The sequence below is a fragment of the Spinacia oleracea genome, chromosome 5 (assembly GCF_020520425.1).
Source record: "Spinacia oleracea cultivar Varoflay chromosome 5, BTI_SOV_V1, whole genome shotgun sequence".
In the NCBI taxonomy this organism is placed as follows: Eukaryota; Viridiplantae; Streptophyta; class Magnoliopsida; order Caryophyllales; family Amaranthaceae; genus Spinacia; species Spinacia oleracea.
The window spans coordinates 16115739-16132084 of NC_079491.1; the positions used below are offsets into that span (position 1 = coordinate 16115739).

Genomic DNA, 16346 nt, shown 5'->3' on the forward strand with positions numbered 1-16346 from the left:
AAGTTAAAGTTTAGAGCTAACTCGTGTATAAATTGCAATGTATGTAAACCTTACACAACCATCCGTAGTTCTTAGTTTAGAAAACAGACTATAAGGATCAGGAATATATATCACTAGATGAAGCCTCATGCATGCACGAATATTCTAAAATTATTTGACAAATATTTTTAATACTCTCTAATATATTTGACCGAAATATTTCTCTCCCCAAATTTACCGCATATTTACTAAATTTTGAACATACTAACTTAATCACCATTCGAAGTATGCAATTTCTGCCTGTCCTAATACATATTACATGTTTTATATGTTTGATACACTAATTTGACTAAAACCCCTGGTACAAACAACAAAGTACATTGCACGGAGCCGCACGCTTCCTTTACTTTTAACCACGTACTCCGAATTAAAATTACATATTTGCGTTAGTTCACTCGATAGATGTAAACTGACGAGGAAGTACAAATACGTACATATCAGATATGTATGGGGAAATACATATCATAATATAAGACAAAATAGGAAAAAGGACAAAAAAATAATTAAATGGTACTTTTCTAAACATAAATGATACTTTTTTTTTACAGAATGGTACTTTTTTTACATGAATGGTACTTCCTTTTTTGTCTTTTAGTTGATATGTGTGTTTCCACACATATCAAATATGCGAAAAAACGAAACCGTAAACTGACACTGTTTTTTTTTGTTTTTCATGTAGTCAAAACAATTATTACGAACATATAGAAGACGGATAACATGAAAACTGCAGGCCTAAAGCAAAGATGGTTTCTTCTTATAAGGGAAAAATTGATATTGACAGTTCCAACTATGGCCGTTTAACTTTTAAAGGTCCCAACTTTTGATTATTCTAGAGTGGTCTCAACTTTAAGGTGTGTTTTCCAAGAATGGTCCTTTGGTTTATTAAACTATTAATTAAGTTGATTTAAGCATATCATACTGTTCCATTTACTTCATTTAATTAAAAAATATGATTATTGCACGAGAGATATGAGTGTTAATTAAGTTATTTAGCACTTAATTTTAACTAAGGGACCATTTTTGGAAAACACTCTCTATAGTTGGGACCACCCTGACATAATCAAAAGTTGGGACCTTTTAAAGTAAATCGGCCATAGTTGGGACCGATAATATCAATTTTTCCAAAAATAAGCATCAGAAGAAGTTGATCTAGTTTGACAATATGTCAGACCTGAAATAATATATGGAGCCAAATCTTCTGGTGAAAATCCAGCTCCTTCAACATCGCCATAAACTGGTAAAACCCAAACCCTTTCTCTCTTTCTTTCTCAGTAAGGGTGAAAAACTGGGCATAGATACTCACTACTTAGTACTTAGGAACATAACTGCACAGAATAATGAATACTGAAAACCAAAGTACTGTACAGATGTAGCAGAATAATGGCTCTGCTTTCAGTAGTGTTCAAATGTACAAGTTGAGTTATGTACAAGACAAACATGTTTTCGAGGCACCTTTAGTTGCTGATGTCGAAGTATTTTGGATCGGATGGGAAATGATATTCAACATTCAACTGCAAGTAACACCCAAAACAGAAAAGACAGGAAGTAAGCATCAGAAATTAACTGAACTATCACGAGAACGAGGAATAGTTGACATAACTCAGAAAGGTATCAGATTCTCATCAACAAAAGTGGTTATGACTTATCACTTTCTACTGAGAGATGATTACAACAGGGAAAATACTTGTGCCACGAGATCAGGCAAACCAAGCAATTCTTCTGAAATCAAATATGACCAAATTCAGCACCATCAAAATCCACACCCACGTTTTCTAAATGTGCTCTCACAGAAAAGAAAACATGGCTGTGTAATTTAACTGAACGCAACCAGAGCAAGGATCTGTTATATTAGAAAGAATCTGTTTTCATTCTAGAGTATTTTTCTTATAAAGTACTCTTCATAGAAGATACTCAACCTTGTATTTGGCAATTTATACTAAAATATTTTCTTTTTGTACATTTCTCACTAAAGATACTCAAGTACTCAACCTCTCTTTCCTTAACTAGAATAATCCTATAAGTTTTATGAGGTTGGAACTGCGTCCTGATTCAGATGAACAAAACATCATCTACTTCCATGGAGGAAAACAAGAAATTTAAATTCTTCCTAAGCACCAAGTGGAGCCTCCAACACACATGAAACCCAAATTAGTTTTTCATAAAATCCATAGGTCCTGTTGGACCTGTTCCAATGGATTAAAAAATAAGAATAACATCATGTACAAAGTAAATTGTCAAACTAGCTACAACATTAGTACTTTGTATGTTGCTTTGTGGAACACCAAATATCCTACATGACTTTTTGAAATGTTTTAAAGCTGGATCATGCAATATTAACAATTTGCTTTTATATCATATATTCTTGGATGGAAGAGTCACCGATCATTTATTGGACGGAAAAAGGATGTGTTATACTGTGAATTGTACGACAAAAGCCGATAATAAGAATATGCACCAAATCAGTATTAAAAATTTAAAATAATAAAGTAATGAGCATACCTTGCCCTCATCAGCATCTGAATGACGTTGAGGAAAAACTGCCTTTAAGTCACTATACAAGTAAAACCTTCGTTCTGCTTCCATATTTGTGTTTTTCCTTTCGGGGGCAGATGATATTTCAGATTTGCACCTTTGGACAGACTTTGAGGTTTTCTTAGGATGAGGACACACAAATCGAAGATGAAGAGCGTAACGTAAAACACCATTGCCACTGGCACTATTATTAACCTTTACAGGACTATTTGATTTTTTTCCAGGCAGATGGCCAGTGTTCAATACCCCAATTTCACATCCTGGATCCCCTGAAAAGTTGAATTCAGAGGAACAGGATTCCAGAATATGATGGTGGCAAAGACCTTCAGTTTCCATCACTTTCGTTCTCTGGTTTAGCAAATTTACTCTTGGCAGATCATTTAAATTGTTCGGCGCCATGAAAAGCTTAGCATCATCTGCCTCCTTATCACATCCATTTCTTGGCGAAGCCTTTTCAGATGAGGCAAGAGATGACTTTTGGCGGAGAAATGTCTGTCGCAAGTAGATGACAGATACAACCAGAGTCAGCAAATACAAGTAAAAATAGCAATAAAAAACTAGAGTACAAAAAAATTAAAGGCGAAGTGAAAAAGATGCTGCACACAAGGATAATCTTAACACCTGTTACTTTCTTTTCTCAACTTGTTTTCTTTGGGGTTTGGGCCTTCTAGGGCTGTTGATTGGAAGGATGTGAGTGAAAAATGTCCTTAGATGAAAACCATGCAGCCAATCCTATCTAGTACATTGCAGTTTTCATTCGTCTCCGGGTTAGCAGGCAAACAACATGGCAAGAAGACAGACATGTCATGATTGATGAGGCAAATAGAAGTCAACAATTTGGCAGTTCAATAGAAAGGAACCCAGTTTCTCCCATAAATTGGTCATCTTTGTCCTTTCAGATAACCAAATAGATCATACAGATTACTAAACATTATCCAATGCCTATACAATTCCCAACAGGTGAAAAAAAAGAATTGGGAGGGTGATGATATGCATGCAATCTCAAAGAGGCTAAGAAAGGTTAGAGATTGGAAATTGGTTGGACTACTAATCCACACCACAAAAACAGGAGCAAGAGCGTCCTAGTTAGACATTAATTTATTCTATAACACGTCTGTAATAAAATAATCCGTGATGTATATTAGAATTGAGTATAGATCTCAAACTCCGGCCATTATAATTGTCATGGCTTGTTCTGTAGCCTAATGAATCATTCAAGCCAAAATTCGTCCATATCCTCTATATCTCATTCACACTGCAAGGCGAACTATTATCTTCTCATACACTCCGTAGTTGGATGCATATCTGAATGTACAAGACGAATGAGAAATGGAATAAAGACAAGTAACAAAGTATGAGCATATACGATCTAATGAATGTCACTATCCTAGTCGTATTCTCACCCCAAACTTGGATCTTACTCGGTAAGTCATAACTACCTCATCAACAACAACAACAACAACAACAAAGCCTTAGTCCCAAAATGATTTGGGGTCGGCTAACATGAATCGTCGTAGGAGATCGTCATTGTCACCAATCAAACCAGAAAGGAGCAGGAAGTAAAAAAAAGAAAAAAACAAGGAAGAGAAAGTGGAATTAATGAAAGTAAGTATATATATATATTATAGAAAAAAAATATTGTAAGAGATGATAAAAAATAAGTAAAGTTTAAAATAAATGAATAAGTACAATAAGTATATTTCAAAATAGCATGTAAAATAAATAAAAAAAATTAAAGAATTTTTAAAAATAAAAAACAAATAAATACTTCGTAAAAAAAATAAAATAGAAAGAAACAGAAAAATGGAAGCTGTATAAGTCAAATGAAGTCATCAATGTATATTCTCTCCCTCCACTCTGTCCTATCCAACGCCATATTTTTCTCAATCCCAAGAAAGCTCATATCGTGCTCAATCACCTTTCTCCAAGTTTTCTTAGGTCTTCCCCTACCCCTTGCAATTCTATCGCTTTGCCACCCTTCTATCCTCCTAACCGAGGCATCACTTGATCTTCGGCTTACATGTCCAAACTATCTTAAACGATTTTCCATCATCTTAAACTCAATCGGAGCAACCCCTACTTTCTTCCTAATAATCTCATTCCTCAAACGATCCTTTCTTGTATGCCCACACATCCAACGTAACATGTGCATCTCCGCCACATTCATCTTGTGCACGTAACAATGTTTCACTGCCCAGCATTCCGTGCCGTATAACAAAGCCGGTAGAATTGCCGTGCGGTAAAATTTTCCCTTCAATCTTTGGGGCATGCCTGAATCACATAGGAACCCCGTGGTACCTTTCTACTTCAACCAACCTACTTTGATTCTATGGGCCACATCGCCATCCGATTCTCCATCCTTTTGGATAATAGATCCTAAATAACGGAACATTTCAGAGCCTTGGACAATTTTCCCATCTAAGGTAATCGCCCATGTCTCTCTATCTTGGACTCCACTAAACTTACACTTCATATATTCCATCTTGTTTCTACTCAGCCTAAAACCCCGAGATTCCAAAGTTTGCCTCCATAACTCCAACTTACTTTCCACTCCTTCTTTTGTTTCATCAATCAACACAATATCATCTGCAAACATCATACACCAGGGTATACCATCTTGAATTGACCTCGTCAATTCTTCCATGAATATAGCAAAAAGAAACGGGCTAAGTGCGGAACCTTGATGCACTCCAATCGTAATGGGGAATTCTTCGGTCTTACCAACACTAGTTCTCACACTCGTGCTAACTCCCTCATACATGTCCTTGATGATATCAATATAAATCCTCGGAATTCCTTTCCTACTTAATGCCCACCAAAGAATTTCCCTTGGTACCTTATCATAACTACCTCATCATGAAGATAATTTCATATAGGGAAAGAGACAAAAGGTGTGTTTGGCCAAACTTCTGAAAAAAAAGTTTTACTTTTAAACTAGTGTTTTGCTCGGGCCCAGAGGTTATTGCAAGAAGTGTTTTTCATGCATTTGACTTCTTTTATAATAATTATTCGGAAATCTTTTGTCTTATTTGGATAGTGTACGATAACCTTTTTTTTTTAGTAAGATGGAGTAGTGTTTTTTATCCTTTTTGGGTTGTTAGTATTTGTAAAACCATATCTAGTTAATGTATGGTATATTATGATCCATATATGTTCAAAACCTGATGACTAAAGAGTGAAAAAACATGTTTTATTCATATATAAAAATGGACAAATTAAAGATGTACTCCCTCCATTCTAATAATGTTGTTCTAGTTTAAGGTTTTGAAACAATTCACGGTTGAATAGAATCTTCTAAATTCTTGCCAATATATAAGAAAAAAACATATTCATATGGGGTCTTGTTTGATTTGTCTCAACGAGTACTTTAATGATAACAAAATTTTATAATTTTTAATATTGTGTAATTAGAGATTAAAATGATATTAAATGTGCAATGGAAAACGTGAAAATAGAAACGTGAACATCATTATGGAGAGGAGTGAGTAGAATTGTTCAAAATTGTTTTCAATAGTTAATTCATAACAAAAATTACAATTTTCTTGCAATAACTATGTTGTGAAAATTAACAAATAACATAAATTTGTACAAAAATTATTACAAATACACACTCATCTATCCAACTTAAATATATTTATGTAGAGTTAAAAGACATAAATAATACTCCCTCCGTCCCAGAGTTATAGTCCAGTTTTCCTAATTTGGCGTCCCAAAATTATATAGTCTTGTTTCTATTTCTGGCCATTAAATTTTCCACTTTCCCATGTACTCTATTAATTAAAAATGCATAGAAAACACAACAAAACAAAAACATGTACTATATCCACTTCCCTGTGTACTATATTCCTCTTTCAGATGTACTTTATTCCACTTTCTCATGTACTATATTCTATTTTTCTTAAAACCTGTATTTATGGTCAAACGGGACTATAAATATGGGACGGAGGGAGTATGTAACTAAGATGGCAAGCTTTCTAATATAATCCCTCCGTTTAGAAATAATAGGGACAGTTACACATTTCACAACAACCAAGATAAATGACTGAAAAATAGAGAATAAGTATGGAAAAGTGGAATGTAGTAAGAAAAAAAAAATAGATTGAATGAAATGGAGTAAGAAAAGAAGAATAAAAAAAAAAGGTTGAGTGGAAAGTAATGAGTAAAAAATAGAATATAAAAATAGATTGAGTAAAATGTTGTAAGTAAAGTGGGAAAAAGAAGAGTGTGAATGCATTAAATATGGTGGGTCATCCATCCAAAAATAGAATAAAGTAGAGTGTCCCTATTAATTTGAAAAACCTACTTATGGAAGCCATCCCCATTATTTCGAAACGGAAGGAGTACTTCCTATTGGTCCCAAGTTCGAACCCTAACAAAACATTTTAATGTACAACGATATTACATGTTTCTAGTTGAGATGATGTGCCATGTGGCATCTAGCGCATGAGGGAAGATTCTATGTTGCACATATACTTGCGCATAACGATTTTTAATACATTAGTATATATAAAGATAAAACTTTTTTAACAACCTATTTTTACAGAAATTTCCGAGTGTTTGGCAAAACCTATTGTAGAAGTAATTTTGAGAAATAAAAACTACGGATAATTTCCTATGTTTTTTTTATTTATGGCAACAACTGGGTTTTCATACTATTCATTCACATGCCTCGACCATCCATTGTGATTTTTACGTTAAAAAAATTTGTCATGTGGGGTTTTGTTAGATACATGGCATACGTCTCGATATACACTTTTGAAATATAACCTTTTATTATTTTACTAAAATACAATTAAAGATACCAATAGTGAAATTTGGGCACCGGTAAGCGTGAAACTCAAAGAACGGAGGATGTATTTAGCATTGTATAGCCACTTATTAATTTGACATTTTATTGTTGCCAGATTTTGATTTTTTTTTTCTTGACAAAGATGATCACAACTTTTTTTTTTTCACTTATTATGCTTTCAATATTTGTAGACTCATAGGTATATTTTATTTATGAAGTGGAAAATTACTTTTTTGATAAAACCAAGTTCTAATGAAAGATATACGGAGAAAGACATGCTTGTGGCTTTATGAATTTCGAAGTTACAAACCTGCAGACACTAATATAGACCAAATTCACCAAGATTCACAACCTGATAATTCAAAAACTTACTAATGTACTGCCTCCGTTTTTTTTGTTGGTTACGGTTACTGTAGATACAAGAATTTAGGAGAGTAGGAGAAAGAAAAAGTTAGTGGGGTTTTTGTAAGAAAAAAATAGTAGAGAGAGTGAAACAAATGGGGTTTGTGTAATAAATAAAAATAAGGAGAGAGTGTTGCGAGTGAGGTTTGTGTGGGATATTAGGGACAAAACTTTAAATCACAAGCAAATGCTTGGGGTAGGAACCGAACCCTAGACGTGTTCTTTTACATGTGTACATATGTTATTTGGGTGCACCATCATGCTCAATGTGCATCCTTGTCCATAGTTCACGAATTGAGAAAGTAGAAGTGTAACCAACAACAAAATGGAGGGAGTAGAAAAGGTGATCGAAGAATCGATAAAATACACAGTATTCCATAAAAAAATTAGCACATGGTCATGGTATTGGCCTTTGATCTGCTCCTCCCATTTGCCATTTTAATTCCATAAAAACCCAACCCCAATTTCCATTAGTAGGGGAGATTGAGAGATTTTGAGTCTTGTGATGAGAAAGAGATCTCAGATCCCTGGTTATGGGTCTCTAACTTATACAAGGATATAAGATCATCATATCTTTTTCTCCCAGGTTTCATATGGTTGACTTAAAAAGCTGCTTTGCCAATATCTTTTAGAACTGATTTAACCGCAAACCAATGTCTAATTTTCTATGGTTTTCCTAAGGGTAATGGTCCTCCCATATACACCAAATAACAGAAGAATAGTTCCTTTGAGACTTGGTTTTCTAGTTGTAGAAAGATCAAACAAATATGACAAACCTAACACTCATCGAAGAAAATACCTTTGTACCAGCTGGCATATCGCTCAAATCGTAGTTGCAAAGGAACGTATGAACAGGCGTTTTTTCAGGATTACTCAAGACCTGCAACAAATAAGCAAGAGATCAAGTCAAACTCAATAGTTCAGCCTTATATCTTTATCAGTTGGCAGATACATTTGCATTAATACAGTAGAGGAGGGCAGAGGAGTACAACATGCTACAAAAAAATAAAGTGGGGAAGAAATTTATGATTGATTTTCGGAGAACTTTAGATTCTAGGACACATTTCTTGTTAAAAAGCGTCACAGAGAAACTCTTACGCAAGGAAGGTATCAACATATGCATAATCTACCAGACAACTGACATTGTAGACATTTTCATGTATATATAACAAAATTGTTTCAAATTGATTATAATATACCAGAAGCACTTATAACACAACTGAACTTATAGAAGAACAGAACTGTAAGAAAGGGACACAATTACATATCTTAATCAAAGAGAGCTTCTAATAACTCCTAGCTCTCTCCTGGCTTCAAGCATGAAACACTGTGATTTGGACCAGAACTGAAGCCATAGACCAAAAGTGGCTAAGAAGAATTAACTTATCTCCAGCCCAGAGTCAAACAAAGAAACAAGCACCTTTAAGTCGAACATTACGATCTATTTGTTCCTCCAAAACAATTAACACATAAAAAGACAGGGAAAGTACCAGTTGTATTCGCCCCTTCATAGGTATACGCATGCGGCTTTGCTCTGATGGTGAATCATTAAGACTAAGACTCCTTTTCATTTTTAATTTTCCAGGCTTGCCTGATGGCGAATTCCCTGCAAGGTCTATTGAAGAATAATAAAGCAAGTAATTATCCCCATCCACACTCGTAACTGCAAATGGAAGTTTTTTTGCCTTTGGTGAAAAACTCCCCCCTGTTATGCTGAGTACAGCAAGGAATCCTTTAATTGTCTGCACATCCACAATCTAAACGAGTTAGACCATGATCATTAAATCCAGCTAATAGAAGCTGAAGCACATATAAAGATATAATATCCAGACAGAATAATAATCTGACCTTGCTGACGTATGTGGATGCCAAACGACCGGACAAGAGGGACTCCTCAAAGGAGCCAACCAAAGACCTCCTAACAGGCAAACCAGTAAAATTCCTGGTCAATTTTGTACTTGGCGAAGAATAAATTGATTCATGAGTCCAACACTGCGGAATAGCAGCAGACTTTACAGGACTAAACTGATCATCTGCATTATCCAATAAATCAGGCCCTTCCATGGTCATGTTCTTATTTTTAGGAGAAAACGTTTGAGGGATACTCCAATCAAGTGAGTTCTCGACCTCCTTGAAGGTTATGTACTCAACATTGGACTCTTTCCTACAAACGTTGATCTTAGGTGCAGATAGCTTTCTCCCATGAAATTTTGGACCAAGAGGGGACAGTGATAACGGAGGTGAAGCACCTGTTTCTGAAGATGCTGAGACTGGTGCTTTCAGAGGCCCAAAAAATTCTCCCCTTCCAAAAGAGTTGGATATGTAATGTGGCAAATAAGATTTATGAATTGCCAGATGCTTGTTCTCGAGCAAAGGGCCATCAGTGAAAATGCTGGAGTTTGACCTAAAATTGTCATTAGGTGAAGTACTTCCTACCAAAGGGCTAGATGGATACCAAACAGAAGCATCCACAGTACGTGAGCTAACTATATGAGCTTTCTTATTCTCGTGTGAACTCCCACTACCATCCTGTGAATTCCGTTGATAAGCACTATCACCAATGCACAAGGAATCACCATCAAATTTATCTGAACTTAGCATAGAATTCAGTGGAGACAACAACCTCTTTCGCGCGGCAGCTTTGTTTGTGCCGGTTGCATTACTAACATCGCTCACCACAGTCAACGGATGAGCAGAATCAGCTTTATTGCTTTCTAATCCACTCTGAGAAGCATCTAACATCTTAGAATCAAAACCAACAACCCTCAACATGGGACTCTGAATAGGGCCTTTGTTCTTATTACTGAACAAGCTCTTTTGATCTGTGTGCCCAATCTTCAACCCATAAGTATCAGTAGAATCTTTATGTACAACAGTATAATCTGCTTCTTTTGGAAAATCCACAACAGGTCTCCCTTGAAAATCTCCCAAAGAAGCACATGGGAAACTTCCAGGTATGAAGTTGCTCATATTAGTTCCATGCATTCCTCCGTTCATATCATAGGGGCTGAGACCAGACAGCCTCTGGGGAGACTGTACCAGTGTGCTCAGGGATGCTGCAACTTCCTCAGCAACACTACTAGTTGTCATTTGAGGCAAACCCATCCCAAATATCGGCAGACTGTACTGCTCAACAAATATTAAGATGAATCCTAGTTTAATCACCTTTTGGTATTGTCTACACTCTGCTTCTATGCTAAATGTCTCCTATCTTTCTAGCTTGACTTAGAATTAACTAACACATATTTTCCCAAACAACTAATTAAAACCACTCAGCCTCATCACACAAGCTAAAAGAAAATTGTAACACTCTGTTTCTTGCTCCTTTGACTATGACTTCTACAATCCATCTTAACCTATCAAATAACCATTCACATCTTGCTATCTATCAATCAAACGTATCCACATTCCAAATGCACCTCCTTCTAAATCTAGCATCACAAAGCTTAAAAGACTGGAAATAGAATCATTGGCACTACGCATCTCCTCCTTGCAACAGCGAGCAATGACAAAAGAGCAATACATTCTACAAAATAGTGCCAGCTCCTGAAGACATAAAACCACGAAAATAGTCACTTTTAAGGAATAACAAGAAGATTTTTAATCAAAATCAAGCACCCCCCAGAAAAAAGAAAAGATAAGAAAATAATACTAGAATAACACATATGTTATTAATAGTACAATGAAATTATTTAACTAAAAAGAATGAAGGTAATGTGGGAAACTGATGCGAAATTACACTAGACCCAGGTGGCCAGATAGCTGAAGGAAACTTTATTTTTTACATGCTTATAATTGACTGTGAAAAACTTCATATTGCACAAGTGAAAAGGATAATCCAATGACTATGAAGTTACAACCAAACTTCAAGTTCCAGCTTGCACAGACTTATGCAAGAAATGCATCACATTGTCATTTGTCATGATTGACTCTGACAAGAAGTAGGAAACACAGTACTAAACCCTGTATAAATGAAGTCGAAACACCACATTGCAACTTTACCACTGTCCATTAAATAAGACAGATGTTAAACTATCTTTCTCCGCTCAGCACATTATAGCTCTTCTATCTGAGATACAAATTGGACATATCACCAAAAAGAGACAGAAAGGAGAAATTGGAAGTAGTTTAGTTTTTATCAGAAAATTCGCTCATAATCAGAATAAGTTTCTTAAAACGAGGTCTTAGTTAGATCAAAATAAGTAAAGAACTTTTGATGGTCTAGTCTGATTTTTCTAGTCTAGTCTGATTTTTCTAGTCTAGTCTGGTCTGATTCTTCCTGTTTTTGCTCTAGTCTGAATGTTTTTTGTGAGTGTTTTTTTTCCTTTTTCTGGTCAATGGTCTGGTCTGAATTTTCTGGTTTGGTCTGAATTTTTCGGGTCTGATTTTAAAAACAATAAGTAATAAGCAATAAGAATAAGGTAAAGAAAACATAGCCTAACTCATCACAATATTCACTCTCTTGTAAAATTGGTGGGAACATCAAGTGATCCTGACAAGAAACGTCAGATTTAGTTCCTAGTTCCATTACTAAGTGGATGAACTCACCAGAGTAACACCACTATTTACCGAGCCTGTCATTTCTCTCTGCTAAACTATCCTTCTTAGGCCACACTACACTTCTATTATGAGCACGTTTCATTCATCGTACAAAGAAAAAACATTGGAGGTAAACTAACATCTTATCACGATTTTCCCTCGTAATCCCCATGACTTCTCACTACAAAACAATAGTAATTATCACCTAGCTAAAAACTAATGAACTGATAACAAGCTTGTCGTGTAATCTGTCCGTTAAAGGCTTGCAGATTCAAACAACAATAACTAATGGCATTTCTCCAAAATGCACCACATTTAATTTAAACAAGGTCTAAAGCAAATCAAAAGAAATACTAAGAGCAACAACTGATTAACTCAACACAATGTCCACTCTCCTATAGATTCCTAGGAGCAACAACTGATCTTGAAAAGAAATAAGAAGTATCAAACTTATTACCAATGTTGGATGACAGGCTGAGTGAACTCAAAACACCATTTTGTTGAGTTCATCATCTGTCCCCTGCTGAACTATCCTCTTTCTTAAGCCACATTATAGTTCATCAATGAGCACATTTCAATCGTCACACAAACATATAATATTCAAGGGAAATTAACATTTTATCACGAATTTTCCATTGGAAACCATTGGGTTTCTTACTTCCAAAATATTAGTAGAAGTACTTATTACCTAGCTAAAAACTAATGAATCGGAAACCAACTTATTGCGTCGTCTATCCATTAAATGATTCGAGATTCAAACAGAAATCTAAAATAGCATTGGTCCAAAATGCACCACATAAAATTTGAATCAGAAGGATTGTGCTATGACCTAATCTTCTTGTATAAACAGACCATTGCAAACAATCAGCCAACACCAATGACGAAGCATAAAATCAAATCACACTGCAAAAGCAATACAGTATATATCAATTTCATCAGATTGTTAAGGAATCTGAGCATTATAGTAGAACCAAATGAGCAGAAATCTAGCATCAAGCGTCAAATGGGGCAATGAGCATGAACCAGTGAAATCACAGCAACATCAATCCAAATGACATAATCTGCACTGGTGACTACTCTAAACCCATTAAAATGTGCAGATTTACACACACAAAACTAGCAACAAATAATCATCCATTATCTGCAAGTCCAGTTTAAGCATACAATAATTAGTCCAATATGCTGATCCAATAATCATAAAACCAATCAAATTGAATGTATCTCCTCCTCAATTTCAACTTTTACCCTTTTAGTCATTTTCTATCAACAATCATCTAAAAGTTCTAGCAAAATAATTATAAACTACAGTAACCAATTCTGAACCCAGAAATTGAAAAAGCCTAATTGCAAACTGTCATCATTCTACCAAAAAATTCAAAAACAAAACAACAAACAGAAGATCAAAAGAACGCACCAGTTAAATGAATGATCAAAGAATTGAATTGATTAAAACCAAAAAAAAAAGGGATAAACCCAGATGAAATTTGGGCATAAAAATGAAAACCCAGATGAAATTGAATTGATAAAAAATCAGTTTTTCATTGAGACATGAAAAAATCAATCTATCTATCTCTGTTCAATGGTAGAATTTCATTTATTTTTTGTTGCTTTATTGGGTTTCTCTCTCTATATAGCTGTAAGCCTCCCAATGTAGACAAGCTAATGAAAGCGTAACCAGAATTGAATTTGTAAAATTTGTTTATTGATTTTGCTTTGCTTGAAGAAGAGAAGGCAGGGCCACCTTTGCCACATGGGGTCTGCGTCTCTACGCCAACTTCTAATTGTTTGTTCAGCAATGCGCCTCTCTTTTCCTTGTGCTGCGCATTTCCCTATCTACTTGCCTAAGGGGTGTGCAAATTCATGCCCTTCCACACCTCTTTCTATAATCTTCACTATTGATACTTCTAAGTTCTAATAGTCCATTAAATATTCACCCTTCGATGTATTAAAATGCATTATTTGAAATACAACTTTTATAGTATACGTGTAATAATTTTTTCTAACAATGACTTACTCTTCACATTTAATGCGTTGTTTGAAATGCAACTTTGTCATGTGATACTTTTTTTCTAATCGTAGCCTACTAGTTTTACTAACTTTCCGTTCTTTTTACCCTTATAGGTATTGTTACATAATATCAGGGTTAACAAAGATTAAACCCTATAGCGGAGCTAGGTTTTGGTGGGTCGTCGTCCCATAGCAAATATTTTATTTTTTTTGGGTATTATGCATTATATTAATATAAAAAAAAACAATCTCTGCCAATATGATTATTGAATAATAGTCGAATTATTTACTGCATAATCTACCTAAAATGTACAATTATGCTCGAATCTCTAATGATATAACTAGATTTTTTAATCCTTATATTGTCATTTGTTGTGATTCTAATCCTTTTTTTACAAATCTTTGCTCAATATAACATAAGTAACAATGCTCAAATGTTTTGTTCTACATGAAATATTCTATTAGTTCGGAGTCATTGTGATTCACCCATTTGAAAGGATGGGGTTAGGTAGTTCGACTGGCTTTTTTTTCCTTATCAAAAAAAGGTAACGATGGTAACTATTCAATGCTACATATAATCAATTGGCGTGACACTATTTTTGGGCATGGCAACATTTTTGGTTATTAAAATGTATGTTTCCATGGATAGCTACAATATGAATATGACAATATCTTAGAATGTGATGTTGTCATGATTTTATTTTACTTTTTGAAATTAAAAAGGAGCAATTCAGGCTCAGCCGAAACAACATGGGGATCTTGTGCTAATGATAAAATTAGGCCCCTAATTATTATTTTTCCTACAACATCTACCTATAAAACAAAATTAGTCCCATAAGAAATTTTAAAACCACAAATGTTTTCAAAAATCTTCAAATAAACAAAACAACAAAAAACAACAAAAAAATTAGACAAACATTAAGAAAGGCAAAAAAATAACAGAGAAAAATTAACTATATTTGGGAAAGGGAAGGTGGATACTTTCCTACTTGGGAAACATAAATCAAGAGAAAAAGTAACGGAGGGTACTCATTTAAATTAACTATACAGAAGTCTACAAGTGTTGCGCTATTGTTTTTCTAGGCTTCCAGTCATGTTTTTTTTTCAAATTTGGGCTCCTTTCAGACATTCGGCCATGTTCCGTGTCTCACTTCGTACCAGTATAGGGCCGGACCTTTAGAAATTCCAGGGGTATTAGCCATATAAAAGGTCGAGTTTTTTAAATCTTAAGCACTTGGATAACATAATGAAGCAATTGATGATCTAATAACAAAAATGGTCAAATACAAAGTACTGAAATTTAAATAAAAGAGAAAAAATTCCGGATTTAAATCCAGAATTATCTTATAGAGAAAATCGGTTTTAAGGTTAGATCAAGATGTTGTTGCGTACAAGCAATTATAGGAGGAAGTGTGACTTCCTAGAAATTGGCCGTTTTCATATTGTTTTATAGGCATGAGATAGATGAAATGGGGGAGTAAAACATCCTTCGAAATTTGGAGTTTCGGCTCTTGGGATATCGGAAGTGGCTTACCCACCCTCGATTCCTTGGTACGCCACAATTCCTTTATCAATTCCTAAGAAGTGTGAATTCCTTGGTGCAATCAAGCGAAACATGCAATTTCCTTGAAAGTTCACGAGGGAAGTAATTTCTCATGAAACAAACTTTACATGGGAAATTAATTCATATGAAAACCAAACGAGGACTAAAAATGGGATCTTGAAGTACGCACTACGCAGTCATTGGTTGGTTAAAAGTATTTGGGATGGGGATAAACATAATCAAGAAAGACCAGTTATCTTTATAGGTCTCACTCGTATCCTCAATTAAACGTCAAGTTATCTAGCTATAATAATTTATAAATATACTCTATATAACTATTATATTACATAAGCATTGCAGTTCTGTATATGTTAAACTAAGTTAGGTCGATATTCTAAAATTAGTTTTTGATTATTTTTTAATAAAAATATCTAACTTAAATATTTTCCCCCTTACTATGCATAGAAGTGATTAACAAATCTTGAACATACCCTT

General features: G+C 34.7%; 1 protein-coding gene across 5 annotated transcripts; it reads right to left on the minus strand.

Moving 5' to 3' along the window:
- Positions 1-1345: 1345 nt before the first annotated feature.
- Positions 1346-14199, minus strand: LOC110800100 (uncharacterized). 5 transcript variants are annotated; one of them, XM_022005390.2, is made up of 7 exons: positions 14043-14116; positions 13131-13204; positions 9611-11308; positions 9253-9504; positions 8562-8642; positions 2539-3063; positions 1346-1550 (listed from the first exon to the last, which is right to left on the minus strand). In XM_022005390.2, exons 3-7 carry the CDS (start codon positions 10865-10867, stop codon positions 1494-1496), a joined length of 2172 nt encoding a protein of 723 aa, XP_021861082.1. In that variant the 5' UTR covers positions 10868-11308; positions 13131-13204; positions 14043-14116; the 3' UTR covers positions 1346-1493. The 5 variants fall into 5 exon arrangements, with proteins under 5 accessions (XP_021861082.1, XP_056683858.1, XP_021861081.1 ...); XM_056827880.1 differs by lacking the exon at positions 14043-14116 and adding an exon at positions 13716-14034; XM_022005389.2 differs by lacking the exon at positions 13131-13204 and having other exon boundaries at positions 14043-14199.
- Positions 14200-16346: the final 2147 nt, after the last annotated feature.

Coding starts and splice junctions, on each gene's coding strand:
- LOC110800100 (XM_022005389.2), bottom strand. CDS start 10,867: ATGGGTTTGCCTCAAATGACAACTAGTAGTGTTGCTGAGGAAGTTGCA. Junction 8,643..9,252: donor TGAAGGGGCGAATACAACTG/GTACTTTCCCTG, acceptor TATTTGTTGCAG/GTCTTGAGTAATCCTGAAAA. Junction 1,551..2,538: donor CAGATGCTGATGAGGGCAAG/GTATGCTCATTA, acceptor TGTTACTTGCAG/TTGAATGTTGAATATCATTT.